This window comes from Ovis canadensis, chromosome 14 (assembly GCF_042477335.2).
Source record: "Ovis canadensis isolate MfBH-ARS-UI-01 breed Bighorn chromosome 14, ARS-UI_OviCan_v2, whole genome shotgun sequence".
Classification (NCBI taxonomy): domain Eukaryota; kingdom Metazoa; phylum Chordata; class Mammalia; order Artiodactyla; family Bovidae; genus Ovis; species Ovis canadensis.
In genome coordinates this window covers 47,814,649-47,833,001 of record NC_091258.1, presented here as the reverse complement: position 1 = coordinate 47,833,001, position 18,353 = coordinate 47,814,649, and the positions used below count along the sequence as shown (strand labels likewise).

The 18,353-nt window shown below is 50.2% G+C and overlaps 3 protein-coding genes across 5 annotated transcripts; 2 read left to right on the top strand and 1 right to left on the bottom strand.

Moving 5' to 3' along the window:
* Positions 1 to 3,523: 3,523 nt before the first annotated feature.
* CES2 (carboxylesterase 2) lies at positions 3,524 to 16,013 on the bottom strand. Of its 2 annotated transcripts, XM_069550050.1 has the most exons (13): positions 14,754 to 16,013; positions 9,688 to 9,892; positions 8,640 to 8,775; positions 7,860 to 7,993; positions 7,516 to 7,774; positions 6,966 to 7,064; positions 6,493 to 6,633; positions 6,306 to 6,386; positions 5,926 to 6,070; positions 5,367 to 5,492; positions 4,376 to 4,448; positions 3,760 to 3,962; positions 3,524 to 3,624 (listed from the first exon to the last, which is right to left on the bottom strand). In XM_069550050.1, exons 1-12 carry the CDS (start codon positions 14,827 to 14,829, stop codon positions 3,776 to 3,778), a joined length of 1,662 nt encoding a protein of 553 aa, XP_069406151.1. In that variant the 5' UTR covers positions 14,830 to 16,013; the 3' UTR covers positions 3,524 to 3,624; positions 3,760 to 3,775. The 2 variants fall into 2 exon arrangements, with proteins under 2 accessions (XP_069406151.1, XP_069406152.1); XM_069550051.1 differs by lacking the exon at positions 9,688 to 9,892 and having other exon boundaries at positions 14,754 to 14,952.
* Positions 10,452 to 10,622, top strand: LOC138418497 (small ribosomal subunit protein uS14-like). Its single transcript, XM_069549917.1, has one exon. It carries the CDS (start codon positions 10,452 to 10,454, stop codon positions 10,620 to 10,622), a length of 171 nt encoding a protein of 56 aa, XP_069406018.1.
* Positions 14,943 to 17,947, top strand: CIAO2B (cytosolic iron-sulfur assembly component 2B). 2 transcript variants are annotated; one of them, XM_069550053.1, is made up of 6 exons: positions 14,950 to 14,979; positions 15,401 to 16,238; positions 16,405 to 16,484; positions 16,736 to 16,861; positions 17,297 to 17,342; positions 17,737 to 17,947. In XM_069550053.1, exons 2-6 carry the CDS (start codon positions 16,067 to 16,069, stop codon positions 17,832 to 17,834), a joined length of 522 nt encoding a protein of 173 aa, XP_069406154.1. In that variant the 5' UTR covers positions 14,950 to 14,979; positions 15,401 to 16,066; the 3' UTR covers positions 17,835 to 17,947. The 2 variants fall into 2 exon arrangements, with proteins under 2 accessions (XP_069406153.1, XP_069406154.1); XM_069550052.1 differs by having other exon boundaries at positions 14,943 to 16,238.
* The last annotated feature ends 406 nt before the right edge of the window (positions 17,948 to 18,353 follow it).

Genomic DNA, 18,353 nt, shown 5'->3' with positions numbered 1-18,353 from the left:
GAGTAGCCCCGCCAAGGGGCCTGTGGACTGAGGATCCCCAGGGTGTATGTTGGGGATAACTCTCAGGTAGGCTGACTCTCTGGAACGGGCCTCAAGTGGCAGCGGTGGAGGCAGGGCACTACCCTCCACTGGACCTGAGACTCCTGGGTAGGGATGATGGAGGAAATGGGGCAGGAAGACTCTTTGTAACAACTCAAATCCTGTATTCCACACCCAGGGAAGACGTGACTTCAGAGCCAGACCTCCTGCACTGAAATCCTGGCTCTGCCAGGAGGCAGCTCTGTGACCTAGTACAGGTTACTTCACAGTTCCAGGCCTAGCTTTGTCATCCATTAAACAGTGATGATAAGAGGAGCCACCTCACAGGGTTAAAGTGAGGTTACAGGGCGAAAACATGAGGTACGAAACCAGAGGCAAGGGGAGCCTGTTCTGTGTCAGAACAGGATGTCTGGCTCTCTGCTGGCTTGGGAGACCCCCACCCCATGGGCCCCAGTGTCAGGAACGTGACTGGCTGGGAGTGAGAGGTGGGGGGATGGGTGGAGAGTACAATGCGCTGGCAAATATTTGCTAATGCAAACAGCTGAATGTGCTGTTAAGGGACTGGGTGAGGGTCATGCCTAGACTGGAAGCCAGATCCTCTCCTGGAGTTCCAGCTCACACCTCAATTTAGAGAGCCTGAGGATCAAATTTCTCTCCTGCCAGAAACGACCAGGGCAGCTTCCTGAATCCTCTTTGGAAATTTCCCTGGTGGGGCCATTCCCTCTCTCAGAATCCCAGGTACATACAAGGGCTCATGAGAGAGAGACTGAGAAAGAGGAAGGGGGGTGATGGAGGGAGGTAACCAGCCACAATGAGAGACCACTACACATCCATTAAATTAATCGAATGTGAAAGACTGATAAGACGAGGTGCTGGTGAGGATCTGGAGTAATTGGAACTCACATATATGGCTGATGAGTATGCAAAAATGGTATAGTCAAGTTGGAAGGCAGTTTGACATTTTCTTTCAAAGTTAAGCATACATTTTCCATATGACTCAGTGAATCCACTGTTAGCTATTTGCATGTGTGCTAAGTTGCTTCAGTAGTATCCAACTCTTTGCAATCCTATGGACCAGACTATAGCCCTCCAGGCTCCTCTTTCCATGGGATTCTCCAGGCAAGAATATGGGAGTGGGTTACCACGCTGTGCTCCAGGGACTGAAACTGTGTCTCTTGTCTCCTGCAGTGACAGGTGGGTTCTTTATCGCTCCTGCCACCTGGGAAGCCTTAGCAATTTACTATTTATGAAATGAAAGCATATGTCCAAGGACTTGTCTGAAAATGTTCATAGCAACTTTGTTGAAAATAGCCTAAAAATGCTCAGTCACTTCAGTCATGTCTGACTCTTTGGGACTCTATGGACTGTAGCCCACCAGGCTGTTCTGTTCATGGGATTCTCCAAGCAAGAATACTGGAGTGGGTTGCCATTTCCTTCTCCAGGGGATCTTCCTGACACAGGGATGGAACCCATGTCTCAGGTCTCCTGCATTGCCAGGTGGGTTCTTTACCACTAGCGCCACCTGGAAAAAAGTAGAAATCACTCAAATGTCCATCAGTGGGTGAATGGGTAAAATGTGGCATGTCATATATGGAATCCTATTCAGCAAGAAAACAGAAAAACTGCTGGTTGAATCTCAAAAGCGTTATGCTAAGAGACAGAAGCTGGTAAAAAAAAATCAATTTATATGAAGTTTCAAAAAAGGCAAACTATAGCAACAGAAAGCAAGTTAGTAGTTGTGTGGAACCAGGTTCGGGGCAGTGCAAGGGTGCACAAAGGAACTTTTCTGAGCAATGGATGCATCCTAAAACTTGATGTGATGGTGGTTGTACATCTTATACTTGTATCCAAATTTATAAAACTGTACACCCATTTCACATCTAAAATGGGTGAATTTGTATGTGAATTATTCCACAATAAAGCTGTTCAAAAATCAGTTTAACTAAAACTAGTCCGGGAGTCCACTTTTGGGAAGTATACTGTGCATAGCAGGACTGAAAAACAGAAGCATGCATGCCAACAGATGCTTTCAGGATGCTGGGGAAGCATTAGAACCAGGCAGTGTTCATGAGAATGGGCTTCCCTAGGGGCTCAGTGGTAAAGAATCTGCCTGCCAATGCAGGAGGTGTGGGTTCAATCCCTAGGTTGGGAAGATCCCCTGCAGAAGGAAATGGCAATCCACTCCAGTATTCTTGCCTGGGAAATCCCATGGACAGAGGAGCCTGGCAGGCAACAGTCCATGGGGTTGCAAAGAGTCGAACAAGACTTAGTGATTAACTAACAAGAACAACAAAACAAAGTGTTCTTTAGAAGGAAGTCTCCTTTCTCATCCAGAGTTGGTCATCTCAAGCTCAAGGGTGTACTTGTATGCCATCTGGTGTCTATAGTGGGCAATGCATGAATCTCCATCCTTCAAACCCAACTTCAGGGGGCTCTGGTTGGGCTGAATACAGTGGGTAGAAAGAAGGGGGACATTTCTCCTGGGAAACCTGGTACTCAGAGGGTCAGAGGTAGGGAGTCCTGGATCTATGAGAAGAGGGATACAACCTCTTATTGATATAAAGAAAGTGCTTTGGTGGAACAAAGAGGCAGAATAAACATAATTGATGCCTTTGCATATTGAGATGAAATATAAGATAGGGTTTTGGTGGGGGGGGGGTGGCGGGGAGAGATGGTGAAAAGGAATTAAAAGTTTGGGGAGAATGAGGTCCATAGGAAAACTAATCATGTCAATGCCCAAAGTGAGCTGGGGAATGCTCAGCAGAGGGGATGGTTGGAGGGGAGGGCGGCAGTAGCAAGAGGGATTCTAAAAACCAAAGGAGACCTCCCTGGATGAAGAGGCCATTGGGAGCCAACAGACAAGTCTCTTCTCCTAACATCCTAGATCTTCTGACCCCTCAATCCTGCTTCCAGGAAATATCCCACAGATAAACCTCTTCACGGATGTGCTGTGATCATGTAAAGTCTGGGCCCTACAATGTCTGCAGAATCACTGAAGGTAAAGACAGGCTTCAGGAGACAGTGACTGAGGAACCCACCCACTTCTCCTGGCCACTGTGCAGCTGGCCCAGGCTCCAGCAGCCCATGGACAAGCCCAATTCTGCTTCCTACAAAAAACAGGGTCAATCATCTCTGTGGGACACTAAGTGAAAGAGAAGTTTGTTTAAAGGTCACCAACAGATGGCACTTAGTCTAGGAAGACAATGGGTGGGGATAGGGACTTCAACATTCTGAGTAGTGGGTAGCCTGGGTGGAGGGCGGGGCTGAGATCCTGCGTTCCCAGGATCCTGGTGTCCAGGTTTCTGATTGGCCATTTACAGACGGAGAGCGTGGGGGCCTTGCTGAGAGCCGTATGTTCAAGGTTCCCCAAGCACCTTCCTTCAGAGGCAGAGGAGAGAGAGGCTGGGGAGGCAGTGGAAGTAAGGAAGGGAAGACGGGGCTCAGGGTCCAGTGGAGTGCTAAAGAAAGTAAACTTCCATTAGTGTTTGCTCATGAAGCTTCCTGGGAAGGTTTATTGACTGTGTCTGAGAAGAGAGGACCCATGGCAGGCTTGGGAACATCAGGCAGTTGGTTCTTCAAGGTTTGCTGGATGGATAGATGGGTAGAAGAATGAATGAATGAATGGCTGTGTGAATGAAGGAAAAAACTGAAGGCTCCCCGCTGGGCATGTGTGGGCACATCTGGCAGACCTCCACCTCCACTCAAGCCCCCAACCCCTACCCCCAGATGCAGGGAGCTATAGTTCTGTGTGCTTCTCCTTGGTCTCCATTAGCTCCTGTGTCTTCTGGGGCAGGGTCTTCGTCCAGAACTGGAGCCTGTGGGCCTTCAGGGCCCGGCCCACTGCAGGCTGCGTATTCAGCTGCATGTATTGGTCCTCCTGGTCGAACATCGGCCAGTGGGGCAGACCCTCACCATTGGGGTTCCTGTAGACATGAGGGTCACTCTGAGTCCTACCAAGCTCAGATCCAAGCACCTGACCCCTGACAGGTCAGGCAAGGCAACCAAACAGGGCTTGGGGAATGAGAGGGGAGGTTTCTAGAAGTAGGAAAGAAAGAAACCACCTCCCACTAGAGCATCAGTTCTACAGGGGGCAGGGCAGCCTTTGTTCCTTCCTGACAGAGGGAGGTTCTGTAGGTAACAGCACTGTCACCGCCCCCATCCAGGTCACCCAGAGATGGAAAGAGTGTCCAAGAGGATCTTGGAGCTGGGGAGGGGGCTATGCAATGAAGGACACATACGCTCATGAGTCACCGTAGACAGACAAGGGGAGCCCCAAATGGGTTCCAGGCCCTGTCCTCTCCACCATGGGGGTTAAAGTAGGGGTGTAACATCTTACCCATTTCGAGCAAAGTTGGCCCAGTACTTGATCATCTTCCTGCTCAGCAGCTCCTCCTCCTCCGTGAATTGGACTACAGAGCAAGAAGACAAGGGTCCAGGTCAGGGCAGTTCAGTCCGGCACGTGGGTCATTCCCCCATCTCCCCACCATCCCAGGCTCTGCCCTGTCATCCCCAGCCTTCGGCTCTGCCCGCTTCCCAGGCCCTGTCCTTGCCCAAGCCCCATATATTCTTCCCGGCCTCTGGCCGGCCCGACACTGGGTTCAACCCTGACCTAGAAGGCTCTTATTCTGACACTGGAAGAGATTTGAAAAATAAATAGGAGGGCTTCCCTGGTGGCTCAGCTGGTAAAGAATTCACCTGCAATGAGGGAGACCTGGATTCAATCCCTGCAGTTGGGAAGATCCCCTGGAGAAGGGAACAGCTATCCACTCCAGTATTCTGGCCTGGAGAATTTCATGGACTGTATAGTCCATGGGGTCACAAAGAGTTGGACATGACTGAGTGATTTAAAAAAATAAATAAATAAATAGGAAAAAGAAGGGTAGGGAGGAAGGGGGAAAAAAAAGAGAGAAAGATGCCTTTGAAAAATGTTCTCTGCACTCATGCCAGACACCGAAGATCAGGGTGAGGAGAGATGGACTGTGGGTTCTGGTCTGAAGAGCCCTGGACTCCAAGCTCAGTTTTTTTTCCCTTTCCTTTTCTTCTTCTTCTTTTTTAAAATTTTCTTTTCTCTGTTTTGTACCTGTAGCATGCGGGACCTTAATTTCCCAACCAGGGACTGAACCTGTGCCCCCAGCATCAGGAGTGTGGAGTCTTAACCACTGGATCATCAGGGAAGTCCCTGGAGCTCAGTCTTTCCAGCTGTTAGATCTTGGACACCTGATCCCATCCTCTCTTGGAGCCTCAGTTTTCTCATGATTGCCCTCACCCAGGGTCTCAGCCAGCATCCCACATCCTGGGAACAAGGAGCCCCACCCAGGATGACTCACTTTGCTCATTCCTGAAGAGGAAGCGAACCTCATCTCCGTGGTCCGCCCTCACATAGCTCGGCCTGACATCCTTGAAGAAGCTGGACTGATGTTGGAACTCGTAGAAGTAGACGGGGGCATGGGAACCTGAGGAGGTAGGGCAGATGGGCCATGACATGGTGGCCCCTCACTGGGAGCCTTCCTGCACGATCCATGGTGATGACATAGCTAGGTCCAAAGCTGGTTGGAATCTGGACAATGGGGTGAGGGAGTCCCAGGCTGGAGCAACCGCAGTGGGGAGGGCCTGGGTTCAAATCGCTGCCTTGGAAATTCCTACGGTGTGGTCTTGGGCAAGTCACTGAAGGTCACTGAACTCTTTTCCTCCTCTGTAAAATGGTATAAATGTCTGTCTCTTAGACTAGCCATGAGGATTTACCAAGATGAAGGATATCAAGTGCCTGGCACCTGGGGCCCAATAAATATATATGGGTGGGGACCTGGACACTGGTAGACCTCCCCTGACACCTGCAGCTCCAAGCTGTTCTCCTGCCAGGCTGGCCTTAGTTACAGATGTACTCACGATGAAACATTGCTACTTGGAGTGCAGGGATCACGAAAATGTAGTCCCCCATCATCTCTTGGAACTGGTTTTGGAGGGTCTGGTAGTCTTCACTGTCCTCTATGTACTCCTCCATCAACAGCTCACCAAACTCAGGAGGCATAGTCTGCCCCAGGTGGATGAGGGAGTCAGTTTAGGCAGGCTGGAAGGGGCCAGAAGGCAGCAGGGGCAGAGGTGGGAGATGGATTCTGGGTTGGGATTGGGAACTGAGGACAGGGACCAAGTTCTGGTGGGGGTGGGGGGAGGTATTGCATGGACAGGATATCTGGGTGATGGGTTCCCTGTGCCTTAGGATAGGAAAGGAACCCCTCCCCATGAGGGCAGGTCCACAAGAGCCTCACCGTCATTGCTGACAATTCCTGCAAGGCATTCCTCATGGACTCTCTGCTCATTTCCCTCCTGGTGTCAGAATTGTTTATGGTCTAGGTGGTGGGAGAGACTCAAGTTGGAAATAGGATGGGCCCAGAACTATGAAGCCCTGAGGACTTCCCATTGGAAGGCATCTGGAGGCTTGGGAGTGGGCCTCACCAAGGGGATGATCCAACCGTACTCATCGTTGTTGACACCAATGATGCTGGGGACAGGTTGAAAGTCAGCAGAGGCCAGCAGCTCCAGGGGATGCTTGGGCAGGAAGATCTCATCCACTAGGCCGGGGATGGTCTTGAAGTGCTAAGGATCCTCAAGGTCAGGTTGCAGACACTTTCTGATGCCACAGACATCATGCGCCCCTTCCTGGCTCATCCCAGGATGCTCACACCCACCCCAGAAGGTCCTGCATCTGCCTCAGCATGGCCTGGTCTCAAATCGCACCTCATCTCCTGTAAGGGAGGCTTACAGGAGGCTCCTGTAAGAGAGGCTTACAGGAGGCTCCTGTAAGACGGCTATAAGGACACCACAGTGTGGAGCTAGAAAAACTTGCCCGGGACAGTGAAGGGTACCCAGGCTTGCCTGCCGCACCCCTTATTGCCCCTCCCTCCAAAGCCACATCCATTCAGCCAAACCTTGTTGATGGCTAGAACCTCCTCTTCATTCTTGTGCCGCAGGCAGTCCACCAGGGCCTCTGAGTCAACCTGGCCACAGGCAGACAGGTTGGCCACCAACTGTGAAGAGATCAGGCAGTGGTCGGCTCATCCTTCCAGGTAGGGGAGAGAGGTATGCCCAATGCCCCAGGTGCAGGCAGGTGTACCCCCAAATCTCACAGAGTATTGTGAATGGATTTCTACAGGGTTGAAATTGTTCCAACCTCCCTGTTGCTCAGAGGACTCAGCTGGGGGTGGGAGGGCAGCGTGTCATCCCACTTTCCTAGATGGTCCTGCCTCTGATGGGGGTCCCAGGGCAGGAGTTCTGTGAGCCACGGAACACACTCAGCCTCTGAGCTGACAGACTCCTGTGAATTCTGATCCCTGAATAATCCCCAGGTAGGTGGCTATTCCCAAGGTCCTCTGATGGCAGGGGAGTCCCTGTTATCTCCACTTAACAGACAGCATAATGGGCTGAGGGCTAAGAGATGCGGGGAGCAGGTCTGGGCTTTCCATGGGTGAGGGCACTCACTTTGGAGACCTTGTCAGATGAGTTGACGGTGAAGCCAGGCAGCAGGGCCACGCCACTCTCCATGATGGCGCCATGGAAGAGTCCTTGGGACATGGGTGATATGACGTGCAAAGACACGCTTATGCCACCCGCAGACTCGCCAAAAATTGTGACACGGCCAGGGTCGCCTCCAAAGTAGGCAATATTCTGCTGGACCCAGCGCAGTGCGGCCACTTGATCCAGGTAGCCCCAGTTGCCAGTTGCGTGTTTGTCTCCAGTGCTGAGAGGTGGCAAGGATGAGGGTCATGGGACTGTCCTAGCTCCATCAGTCCACATTGCCCAGCCCAGCCCAGCCCCAGATTCACCTGAAGAAGCCCAGCAAACCCAGGCGGTACTGGATAACGACCACCACCACGTCTTCAAAGGCTGCCAGTGCAGAGCCGTCATACATGGAAGCCATGCCCAGGACAAGCGCGCCACCATGGATCCACACCATCACCTGGGGAATCCGAGGTATAGTTACCAAGTGGCTCCCACCTGGCCCTAAACCCCACCAGGGCTGCTACCTAAGCTAACCACAACTTTGACTCTGCTCACCTAACCACATGGACAGAACTCTAGCAAGACACAGTAGTGTCTTCATTACCTGGAGTGAAGGTGACCCACATTCTATCAGGAAAACCTGCCTCCCATGTGTAAGGCCTGTCCCACTTACCAGAGCCTGGCCCCATTTCCCCCAGAACCTTCTGGGGTGGAAAGAAAAGGGGTGTTTCTCTGATCACCTTACATGCATGCACATTAATTAAACGAGTACTCCATTCTCACTGGCCCAGTGGATAATCCAAGACTGGGGTCTCTGGCCACCTCAAAGTGCAGGCCTTAGGCACCTAGGTACCTGACTGGGTCCTGGGTATGAGTTGGCTGGGTGAGTCCAGGGTCCCTCCCAGGGACAGTTTCTGACCTCTGAAAGCAGCCAGGGTTCTGTGACCCTGTGCCAAAGGGTCAGCCATCCACGCTGGGTAAGAAGCACTCAGTGTCTTAACAGGGTCCATGTGCAGTGGGGCTCAAGCTGATCTTGTCCTTTTCAATTTTCTTGCAGAAGAAACATCCTCCCACCCCTCACCCAGTTATGTCCTGGCACTCACAGGCAGATTGGAGCCCTTGTGGGAATGGGCAGGTGTGTGGATGTTGAGGTACAGACAATCTTCAGACATGGAGGTAGAAGGCAGGGTCACATTCCACAGTTCCATTGTTTTCATGCCATTGGGGTCCTGCAGACACCTGGTGGCCATGGCAGGCAGTTAGTCCTGGGGCTGTGCAGTAGCTGTAATCAGATTCTGGGCCCCGATTTACTCCCAGCTGCTTGGTCCCACTTTCTCTGATGCCCCACTTACATGTGATCCCTCCCTAAAGGACCTTTGCACCAGGTTATAGTCCACAGACTCTGGGAAAGCTGGGATGGAGCCCAGTCTTCCAGGGGAGCCTCAAGTTTATGAGGGCCTTGGATACTATCCTCCTGAGGCTGAGAAATCTTGACTCTTGAGGGCCTCTATGAGAACTATTGGTTGCACGTGTTGACATTCACCACCATATCCCTGTACTCACACAGACCTGGAACAGGGGAGTAGCCCGTATACATGTGCTGCCAAAATGAATGGATTAATTTCTCAAGAGAAGAGCAGTGCAATGTCCTTTAAAAACCTCAAGTCAATCTCTCGGGAAAGCTCATCTTTCCCTCAAAGTTTCCAGCTGCAAGGACATTCACACATTCCTTGGTCAATGGCACCTGGCCCTGTTGGTTGGCACAGTGACTGTGAAGACTCAGGTCTGCCGCTCCTTGGGAATCTACAGTATGAGCTGCTAGAATCAGGAGCTCCTACAAGGGTCAAACCTCTTCCAGAGCCACTTTCTCTGGTGTCAGAGATCACTTGGTACAACTAAAACTTAGGGAGTTACATGTCTCTGCTTGTCCCTTCAGCATGTAGATCTAATCCTCTTTTGAGTGCTAAGCCCTCAGTCTGGGAAAGTTACTTTGTTCTTTTAAGCATGCTTATCGGAAAAATGCATGTGAATATCCATCAGTCTCAGAAGGAAAATTGGCTGTGGCTTAGATGAAATAACAACTGCAACCTGGCCCAGAGCTCAAGAGTACCCTCTATACCAGGGCCTAAAGTTCCCGGATCTCCTGCTTACTTGGCTGGCTGGGAAGACCCATCCTTTACACCGCTCCAAGATTCTGGGGGCTCTGGGGGTGCAAATCGCAGTGGCCCTACAGGTGGCTTGGCAAAGGGAATTCCCAAGAAGGTGTGGACCCCCACATCAGCATTCTTCACGTAGACAAGGCTCCCCTGTACCTTCCCTGTGTGTGTGGTCCGGACAGGGTGGGTAGAGTCCTGGCCTGTGGGCAAAGAGATGGACATCAGGGTTGGGTCTCCCCATTCAGCTGCCCTCCCAGACGCTTGATGTTGTTACCTCCTTCCTGTCCTCAGCTCAGCTCAAGGGACACTGATCTCCCGATACTTGCTTTACAGATTCTCTGCCTGTAATTCTGCCCTGCCCCCACTGCCTTTACTGCTCCAGCCTTTTCCATCAGGCTCAGTGTACCTCTCTGGGGCTTAGCACCATGGTTTAGCCCCAGCAGCCTCAAATAGCCATATGAGCTTGATGGAGGTGAGAGTGTCCCTTCCACTCACTGTGTGCGGGTCTAGGAGCAGCAGGAGAGCTGTAGGAATCAGACAGACAAGATTCTTGTCCTTAAGGATCTCACACTCCAGGTGGCAAGAGTGACATCAAGTATTCTCCAAATAAAGAGTGATGTTATGAGGAGAACTACAGAGGAAAGGGCAGCCGTGTCTAGAACATTAGAAAGCACAGCCCACCTGCTAAAGGGAGCTGGCAACCAGGAAGAGATTAAGAGTCACCTAACACCCTTGCCTCATTGCAGCCAAGAAAGCAACATGGGTCACCAGCAGCTCTGTTGGATCCATCAGAGAAGCTTTGGCCAGAGTTCTCGCTCTTGCTGGGTCTGCTCAAACCACCATGGTCTGATCCAAAAATACGGCCTCAAAATGTGCCGCCAGCATTTCCACCAGTATGCGAAGGACATCAGCTTCATTAAGTTGGGCTAACTGAACTTGCTTAAATGGATCGTCCAGCACATCTACCTTATGCAGAAAACAACACTAGCTCTTTGAAAATAAAAGTTTAAAAATTTAAAAAAAGAAAGAAAGTCACCTAACAGACGGGGAGCTGACATTCTTAATAGATAAAAAATTCTATAAATAAGAAAGATGACAGCAACGTACATTTGGCAAAAGAACATGAAATGGTGAAAGTGCATTTTCAGACAGAATGAGGAACACCAATAAATAGCTCTTACACAAATGAGGAGATATTTGTGTCAATCATGCTAAGAGAAACGCACACTGAAATCTGAATGTGATGTCAGCAACTTATTTTGTCACAGAAAGCAAGACAATCAGACATTGTATGTTTTCTATTGGAAGTCCATTGTACCACATATGAAGCAGTCTTGCCCCTAAACAAAACAAAGCAAAACGTAAAATCTGAATTTGATTGAGACTCTAGAATATAAATACAAATTTACAGGCACACAGGGGGCAGAGAAACAGTTAAAAGACACCATATCAGCAAAATCCAAACTCTGTTATATGTGGAATTTAAAAAATGATACAAATGAACAAAAGAAAAACAGATTCATGGACACAGAAAACAAATTTATGGTTACCAAAGGGAAAAAGGGGGGAGGGATAAATTAGGAGTTTGGGATTAACATATACACACTACTATATATAAAATAACCAACAAGGGCCTAGAGCCCTTAGATAGCACAGGGAACTCTACTCAATATCTTATAATAATCTATAAGGAAAAAGAATATGAATATGTTTATCACTGAACCACTTTACTGTACACCTGAAACTAACTTAACATTATAAATCAACTATACTTCAAGAAAACAAACAAACAGAAATAACCCAAATCCCAACTCTGGGATCCTCTCCAGAACAAACTAGTTTCTTCAACGCAACAACAAAATTACAAGGAAAACAGAAGTGAGGCAGAGAATGAATCTGAAGATTGAGCTTCATGAAATACTTCAAAAAGACAGGTAATAATAAATGTTGGAAAGGATGTGGAAAAACTGGAACCTTCGTACATTGCCAGTGGGAAGGGAAAATGATGCAAGTGCTTTGGAAAACATCCTGCAGTCCTTCAAAAAGTTAAACATAGAGTTACCAAATGACCCAGCAATTCCACTCGTAAGTATAAACTCAAGAGAACTGAAAACATGTCCACACAAAAACTTGGGTATGGATGTTCATAGCAGGATTATTTATAATAACCAAAAAGTGGAAAGAATCCAAATGTCCATCAACTGATAAATGGGTTAATAAAATGTACCATATCTACACAATAGAATATATTATTCATCAATAAAAAGAATTACCAAACATTCTATAACACGGTGCTAAGTGAAAAAAGCCAGTTCTAAAGGATCACATATTGGATGATTCAATTTATACAAAATCACAATTGGGATAGTCATAGAGACAAAATGTTGGGGAAAAGGGAAATCAATGTGGTAAACTCCATAAATATACTAAAAACCATATTAAAATATTTGTTTATTTACTTTATTTCTTTGGCTGTGCTGGGTCTTAGCTGTGGCATGTGGGATCCTTTTTAGTTATGGCGTGTGGGATTTAGTTCCCTGCGCTGTGCTGTGCTTAGTTGCTCAGTTGTGTCCAACTCTTTGCGACCCCATGGACTGTAGCCCGCCAGGTTCCTCTATCCATGGGGATTTTCCAGGCAAGAATAATGGAGTCGGTTGCCATGCTCTCCCTCAGGGGATCTTCCCAACCCAAGGATGGAATCCAGGTCTCCCGCATCACAGGCAGATTCTTTTACCATCTGAGCCACCAGGGAAGCCCAAACATACTGGATTGGGTAGCCTATCCCTGCTCCAGGGGAATTTCTTGACCCAGGAACCAAACCAGGGTCTCCTGCATTGCAGGCAGATTCTTCACCAGATGAGCTACCAGGGAAGTCCCTAGTTCCCTGACCAGGGATCAAACATGTGCCCCCTGCATTGGGATCACTGGCCACCAGGGAAGTCCCTACAAACCATATTAAATGCTATGTGAATTATATCTCAAATCTGCTATTAAAGAAAGAAGCACAACTACCAGTTCTTAAAGTATGAACCTTATATAAATCATGGTTTTAAAAAATGTCATAAATATCATGAGATAACATGAAAAAAGAATGTTCGACTAGATGTTTGATTACATTAAGAAATTATGAGAGGTATATACCTTTTCTTTTAGTAGGACATGATTTTAAAAATTTACAAGTGATATGATGTCTGGCATTTGCTTCAAATAATAGTGCAAAGGAGAGGCAATAATCCAAACAAAACTAAGTTGCCCAGGTCTTGATAACTGTTGAAGGCATACTGAGTCTGCTATATTATTCTCCCTACCTCAGATTCGGAGCCCTGCAGTGCTATGTGACCTCAGGCAGTCCTGACCCTCTCTGTGCCTCAGGGTGCAGGGAGGTATCCAATTAGGCTCCCAATTCCTCTGGTGTTATCTCCACTGGTTCCCACCTCCCTGGCGCCTTTCTTCCTGCAGGCTCAGGTTCTGTCTACAGAATTTGGCAGATCTGAGCCTGGTTTCATAATAAAAAGTGTTCTTTTTTTTTTAAAGAAAGAAAAAAAACAGCCTCACATGACTGTACTACATAGATTAACATGCTCGATGACACATAGTGTGGGTGAGGCCAGAGTCAGCAGCTATTCTCACGCTCCATAGAGGGCAATTGAGCAATGCCTTTTCAAGTCAGAAGGCCCACCATTCTCCCAAGGAATATGCTGCTCTCTAATTCCTGGTGGGATGTAATGTCTATCCATGTAATTCACTGCCTCCACCAGCCTCTAATGCTGGTTGTTCATTATAGCAAAGGACAAAACCTGCTAAAATGTTCCTGATCAGAGGCTGGTTACATTGAGGATGCTTACTTCTTGAAGAGAAGCTCTTTCATTAAACAGTATGAAGAAGTTCTACCACGATGGGGTGTGGAGGTCATTCCTGGGGTCAGGAAGTGGAAAAGCCAGGGATCAGAAAGGGAGGCAACGGGTGACCATTTGGGGGAAAACCAAGGATGCATGCACACAGCCATTCTTGGGCGAACTCCTGGGCAGTGTGTGGAAAGCCCTGGAGATCTAGATGGTCCCTGTCGAAAAGCCAGGACTTGGTAGGACAGGAGAGGGACAAAGCCATCACCTGTACTTATCAATTCTTCTGCTCTGAAAGTGGGTCCAATCCAACACAGCAACATTTTTAAAAAGAGGCCTCAGCTAAGTTTAGCAGATTGTGGTGCTGGAAGATTCCGGGGACCTCCTAGAGCCTGGTCAGCAAAGGGTAAGGGTGGAAGCCCAGTGGGGTAGGCCACGGGGGAGTCATGAGTGTGGACCCTTCCTGGGCAGATTGGATTGGGAGAGGACAAGATAGTCAAGTGTCACAGGCAGAGAACCTCTGAATTACATGATCATAGGGTTCAAGAGCAGGTACAGGAGCTGGGGCTGTGCCCGGGGAACTGTGCCCACATAGCCTAAGCTACTTATCAGTAAAAGCTACTGATAAGGGCTGGCACAAAGAGCGATTACCTTGCCCTGAAGGCCAAGGCACAACCTCACCTAGGGTGGGTGCATGGGGTGAAGAGGATGTGGCAATCTTCCCCGCTGGATGTGGCTGCTGGGGATGAGGGCCTCTGTAGCCTGAGCCGGTAACCTTGCCTACAACTCCGTGGAGAGAGGCTCAGAAGCATTCAGGACGTCCCTCTGGCCAAGGGTGCAACGCTCAGAGCCAAACGGCAGCAGGAAGGTACTATTATTGTTGATGCTAGCACCGATCAGCTCCAGCTCCACCACGAACACTTGAAGGGAAATGTTCTAAATAACTTCCCACCCCGCCCGGCTGCGTCTCACACCCTAGAGCCCGCTTGCCCCTCAGCGTAGCTAGACTTGGGGCAGGCCAGACTTTTTCTCGCCTCTGGGGACTCAGAGATGCGTGGGATCACGGTTCTGGTACTGTAGCGCTCCAGCGGCTCCCACCTCCCCGACGCCAGTACCCGCTCTATCACCCCCACCCCCACCCCCACCCCCACCGCTTCTGCAGAATTTGGCCCAGTCCTACCCCGGTCCCTATGTCGCCCTGCGCCCTATGTCGCCTCACCCTGGCCCGAGACGAGGAGAAGCAAGAACCCGAAGGCCACGGCCCTCAGAAGCAAGCGAGGCCCGTCCGGCTTCATCGTGAGCTCAGAGGTCTTTTTTGCACTACCGGCGGGCACGCGGCTTTTCAGCAAGAGGCTGCGCGGTGACCCGTCCAGCCAGGACTCGACCAGTCAGTGCCTCACCCAGGCCTGGAGTTTGGACTGGGCAGGGCAGAGGCGGGAGCAAAGGTGGGTTTGGCAGGAAGAACGGGACTAAACGAGTTAAGACCAGTGGCAAGCAGGGGCTAGCACAGCCGCTTCCCTTCTGTCTGGGTCCCCTTGGGCTTCCTTCGAAGGGGCACTGAGGCTTCTGCAGTTCCTCCGCAATACCAAGACCCCTCTCCCCAAACTTGCGTTTAGTGTCCCTACAGTCACAGGCTCGATAAGTGTGGTGCTGGGGCGGGGGCGGGGGGAGGGGTGCGAGGATCGCGGAGAGGGAGCAATAAGCTGTAATTGTGGAAACCGGGAGCGTTTCCTTAAGAGGGGCACAACCAGAATTCCCACAGACAAGAGATATCAAAACGACTTTCGTTCAGAGGGAAAGGAACCGCTAGAGTAAAGGCAGGAAACGTAACTGCCAGTCATTCCAAAAACTCCTCCTTGTTTTCAGGGATCGATTTCCTGGGTTCACCTTCATCCCCTTATTGTCTCTGGTCTGAGGGTCTCCCTGAGCCCCCCGCCCTACTCAGCAAAGGTCCCCCTTTTGAAATGCACACCTGATTGCGGCACTCATCTTAAGGACACCCTCAGCCTCATCCCGGGTCTTTCCCTGTCCCCAGCTCTTTCCAAAATCGAGGTCAGTTATTTATCCATTGGACAAACATTTAGAGAACGTCTGCTGGTCCGCGTGCTGGGGACTGGGAGAGCACTCTCGGGCCCCAGGTGAAGATGGAGCTGCAGGTACGTGTCCTGGAAGTTCCGAAACGCAGTGAGCCGTGCCGGGGCAGACAGAGGCAAGTCTAGGCAACTGCCCAGCCCAAGGTGCAGGTTTCTCGGAGGAAATGATGCCTGGCTCGATGTCATTCGGATCTGCAGTGCTCCAGCCTTATCCTGCGGTGCCGAGCACCCTCCCGGCTCGCACATGTGCTCCCTTCTCGGTGTCGTTGTTGGAGGCGCTCGGTATATTCCCGAGTCCGCGTGGAGAGCGCACAGGGGCCACCGTCCCACCCACACCCCAGGTGAAGCACGGGCTGCGCTGCGTGTCCCTCGCGTTACCCCGTCACCACGCCACGCCCCCTTCCCGTTCCCCGGAAGTGCGCCGTAGGAGAGGAAGTGCATGCCTACGGTCGCCGGCCGCGGTTCCGCGATGGTGGGCAGCGGCGGGATGGGGGGCGGTCTCCTGGAGAACGCTAACCCCCTCATCTACGAACGCTCTGGGGACCGGCCAGTGACCGCCGGCGAGGAGGACGAGCAGGTTCCAGACAGCATCGACGCGCGCGAGATCTTCGATATCCGCCGCTGCCGGGAGCGGGGGTTGGGGGCGGTTTTCGCGGGCATGGGATGCGGGGGATGAAGTGACGTTGTGTAGTCGGTGGAGCTGTGTTAGGGCCGGGCATTCCCGCGGAGGGTTCTCAGTGGGCAAAGGCACAGAGTCCTCTTTCCTTCACTTGGCACATTTGATTCGCTCCATCAATGACCCGGAGCATCCCCTGACGCTAGAAGAATTGAACGTAGTAGAGCAAGTCCGGGTTCAGGTGAGTCACTCCCAGCATCCAGGGTAGCGACTTGTTCGGGAGAGTCAGAATAGCTCAGCTGTGCACCAAGGGGCTGGTGTGCTTTCAGTCACGGACTCCTCCCTCTGTGGTTCTTTGGAACATTTGCACACCCGTTTTATGGATGAGGAAACTGAGGCCCATACTTGTTAGACTTGTTTGAAGCAACAGACTAAAAAGAGGGGCTCGGGACTGAACGGGTCATGACTCCTAACATCCCTCTCCCCAACTAGGTGAGCGACCCTGAGAGCACAGTGGCTGTGGCCTTCACACCCACCATTCCACACTGCAGTATGGCCACCCTTATTGGCCTCTCCATCAAAGTCAAGCTTCTGCGATCCCTTCCCCAGCGTTTCAAGGTGAGTTTGAACTTAGCCCTGGGAGTGGGGCAGCTGTGAGTGTTTGTCACTGAGGAGGATGGGAGCATGAGTCTGGACATCAGAGAGGTCTGGAAGGAACTTGGCTAACAGAGATGAAATTGGGAGGAGGCTTTCCAACTGGATAAGACAAGAATAAAGACCCACGCTGGAAAGTGCAGGAAAGTAGTGAGGAGTGTGGTAGTTTGGGCAGTAGGGAGCCACAGATACTCTGGAGCAGGGGTGGAGGGTGCAGACAGGTCTTTAAATCAATAGCCATTGGCCAGACATTTGGGTAGTGATGGACTGGCAGTGAGTGGATTTGGAAGGCCAGAGTCCAAAAGCATAATTAGGAAGTAGGATCAACTGGAGGGGGTGAGTGGGGAGAAGGGGGTAGACAGGTGTGTGGGTTCTCAGGCCCATCTCTCTCCCTCCCAGATGGATGTGCACATTACACCAGGGACCCATGCCTCAGAACATGCAGGTAAGTGTGGGCTGGTATTGAAGCATTAGCCCCGAGGCTTCCCCCTTGCCATGATGGTTTCTAGGGCAAGATTGGGGATGTGGCACTAGGCAGATGCTTTAGGTAGCAGCCTAAAGCAAAGTTGGCCTGACTTGAGTCTCCTGTGTTTACTGTGTTCTTTCACTCCTGCCTTCTCTCTCTTCTAAGTATATGGGACCAGGGTGTGCCAGGCTTTATAGTGTAGCAGGCAGACAAGAGTGGTCGGGTGGGAAGGGGTCACAAGAAGGTGGGGGAGGTGTGGGCTCAGATGGTGGGGGTAGCCAGATCGACTTGGAATCCTGGGAAGGTGACAGGAGGGCTTTGTTGGGAGTTGGGGGGGTTAGATATATTTAACCACTCTCTTCTTTCCACCTAGTGAACAAGCAGCTTGCAGATAAAGAGCGGGTTGCAGCCGCCCTAGAGAACACCCACCTGCTTGAAGTTGTGAACCAGTGTTTATCAGCCCGGTCTTGAGCCTGGATTTTTGCTCCCAGCCCCATGCAGGGCTCATGGCCTTGTTTTCTTGAATCGCTGACAATAAGAAACTAACATTTTGCATTTTGTAATAAACCTTTAATTTATATTCATTTCCCAGGGTGCCTGAGAGTCTTTCATCTCTGTGGGGTCACACCCAACTTGGAATGGGGGTGGTAGTGAGTGCCTAAACAGGATGAGTCGAGGAGGTTTGGTTCATTTAAAAAATTTCTCCCAATGATTTGATTGGGAAAAGTTGCAGGTATGCCAAAAAATTGAAAGAATAAGGTAGCACACAGTCTTGTACACCCACCACCTAGATTTAACAGTTCTTAACATGTTACAACACTGGCTTTATTTATATGTGTGGAGAATATAAATATACTTGACAGTAAACTGCAGACATACGACCCTTCACTTCTAAGTACTTCATCCTGTGTCTCCTAAGATTAAGTCTGTAACCTCAGTACTGTTATCTGGTCCCAAAGCAGACAATTCCTTGACACTAATATCTAATAT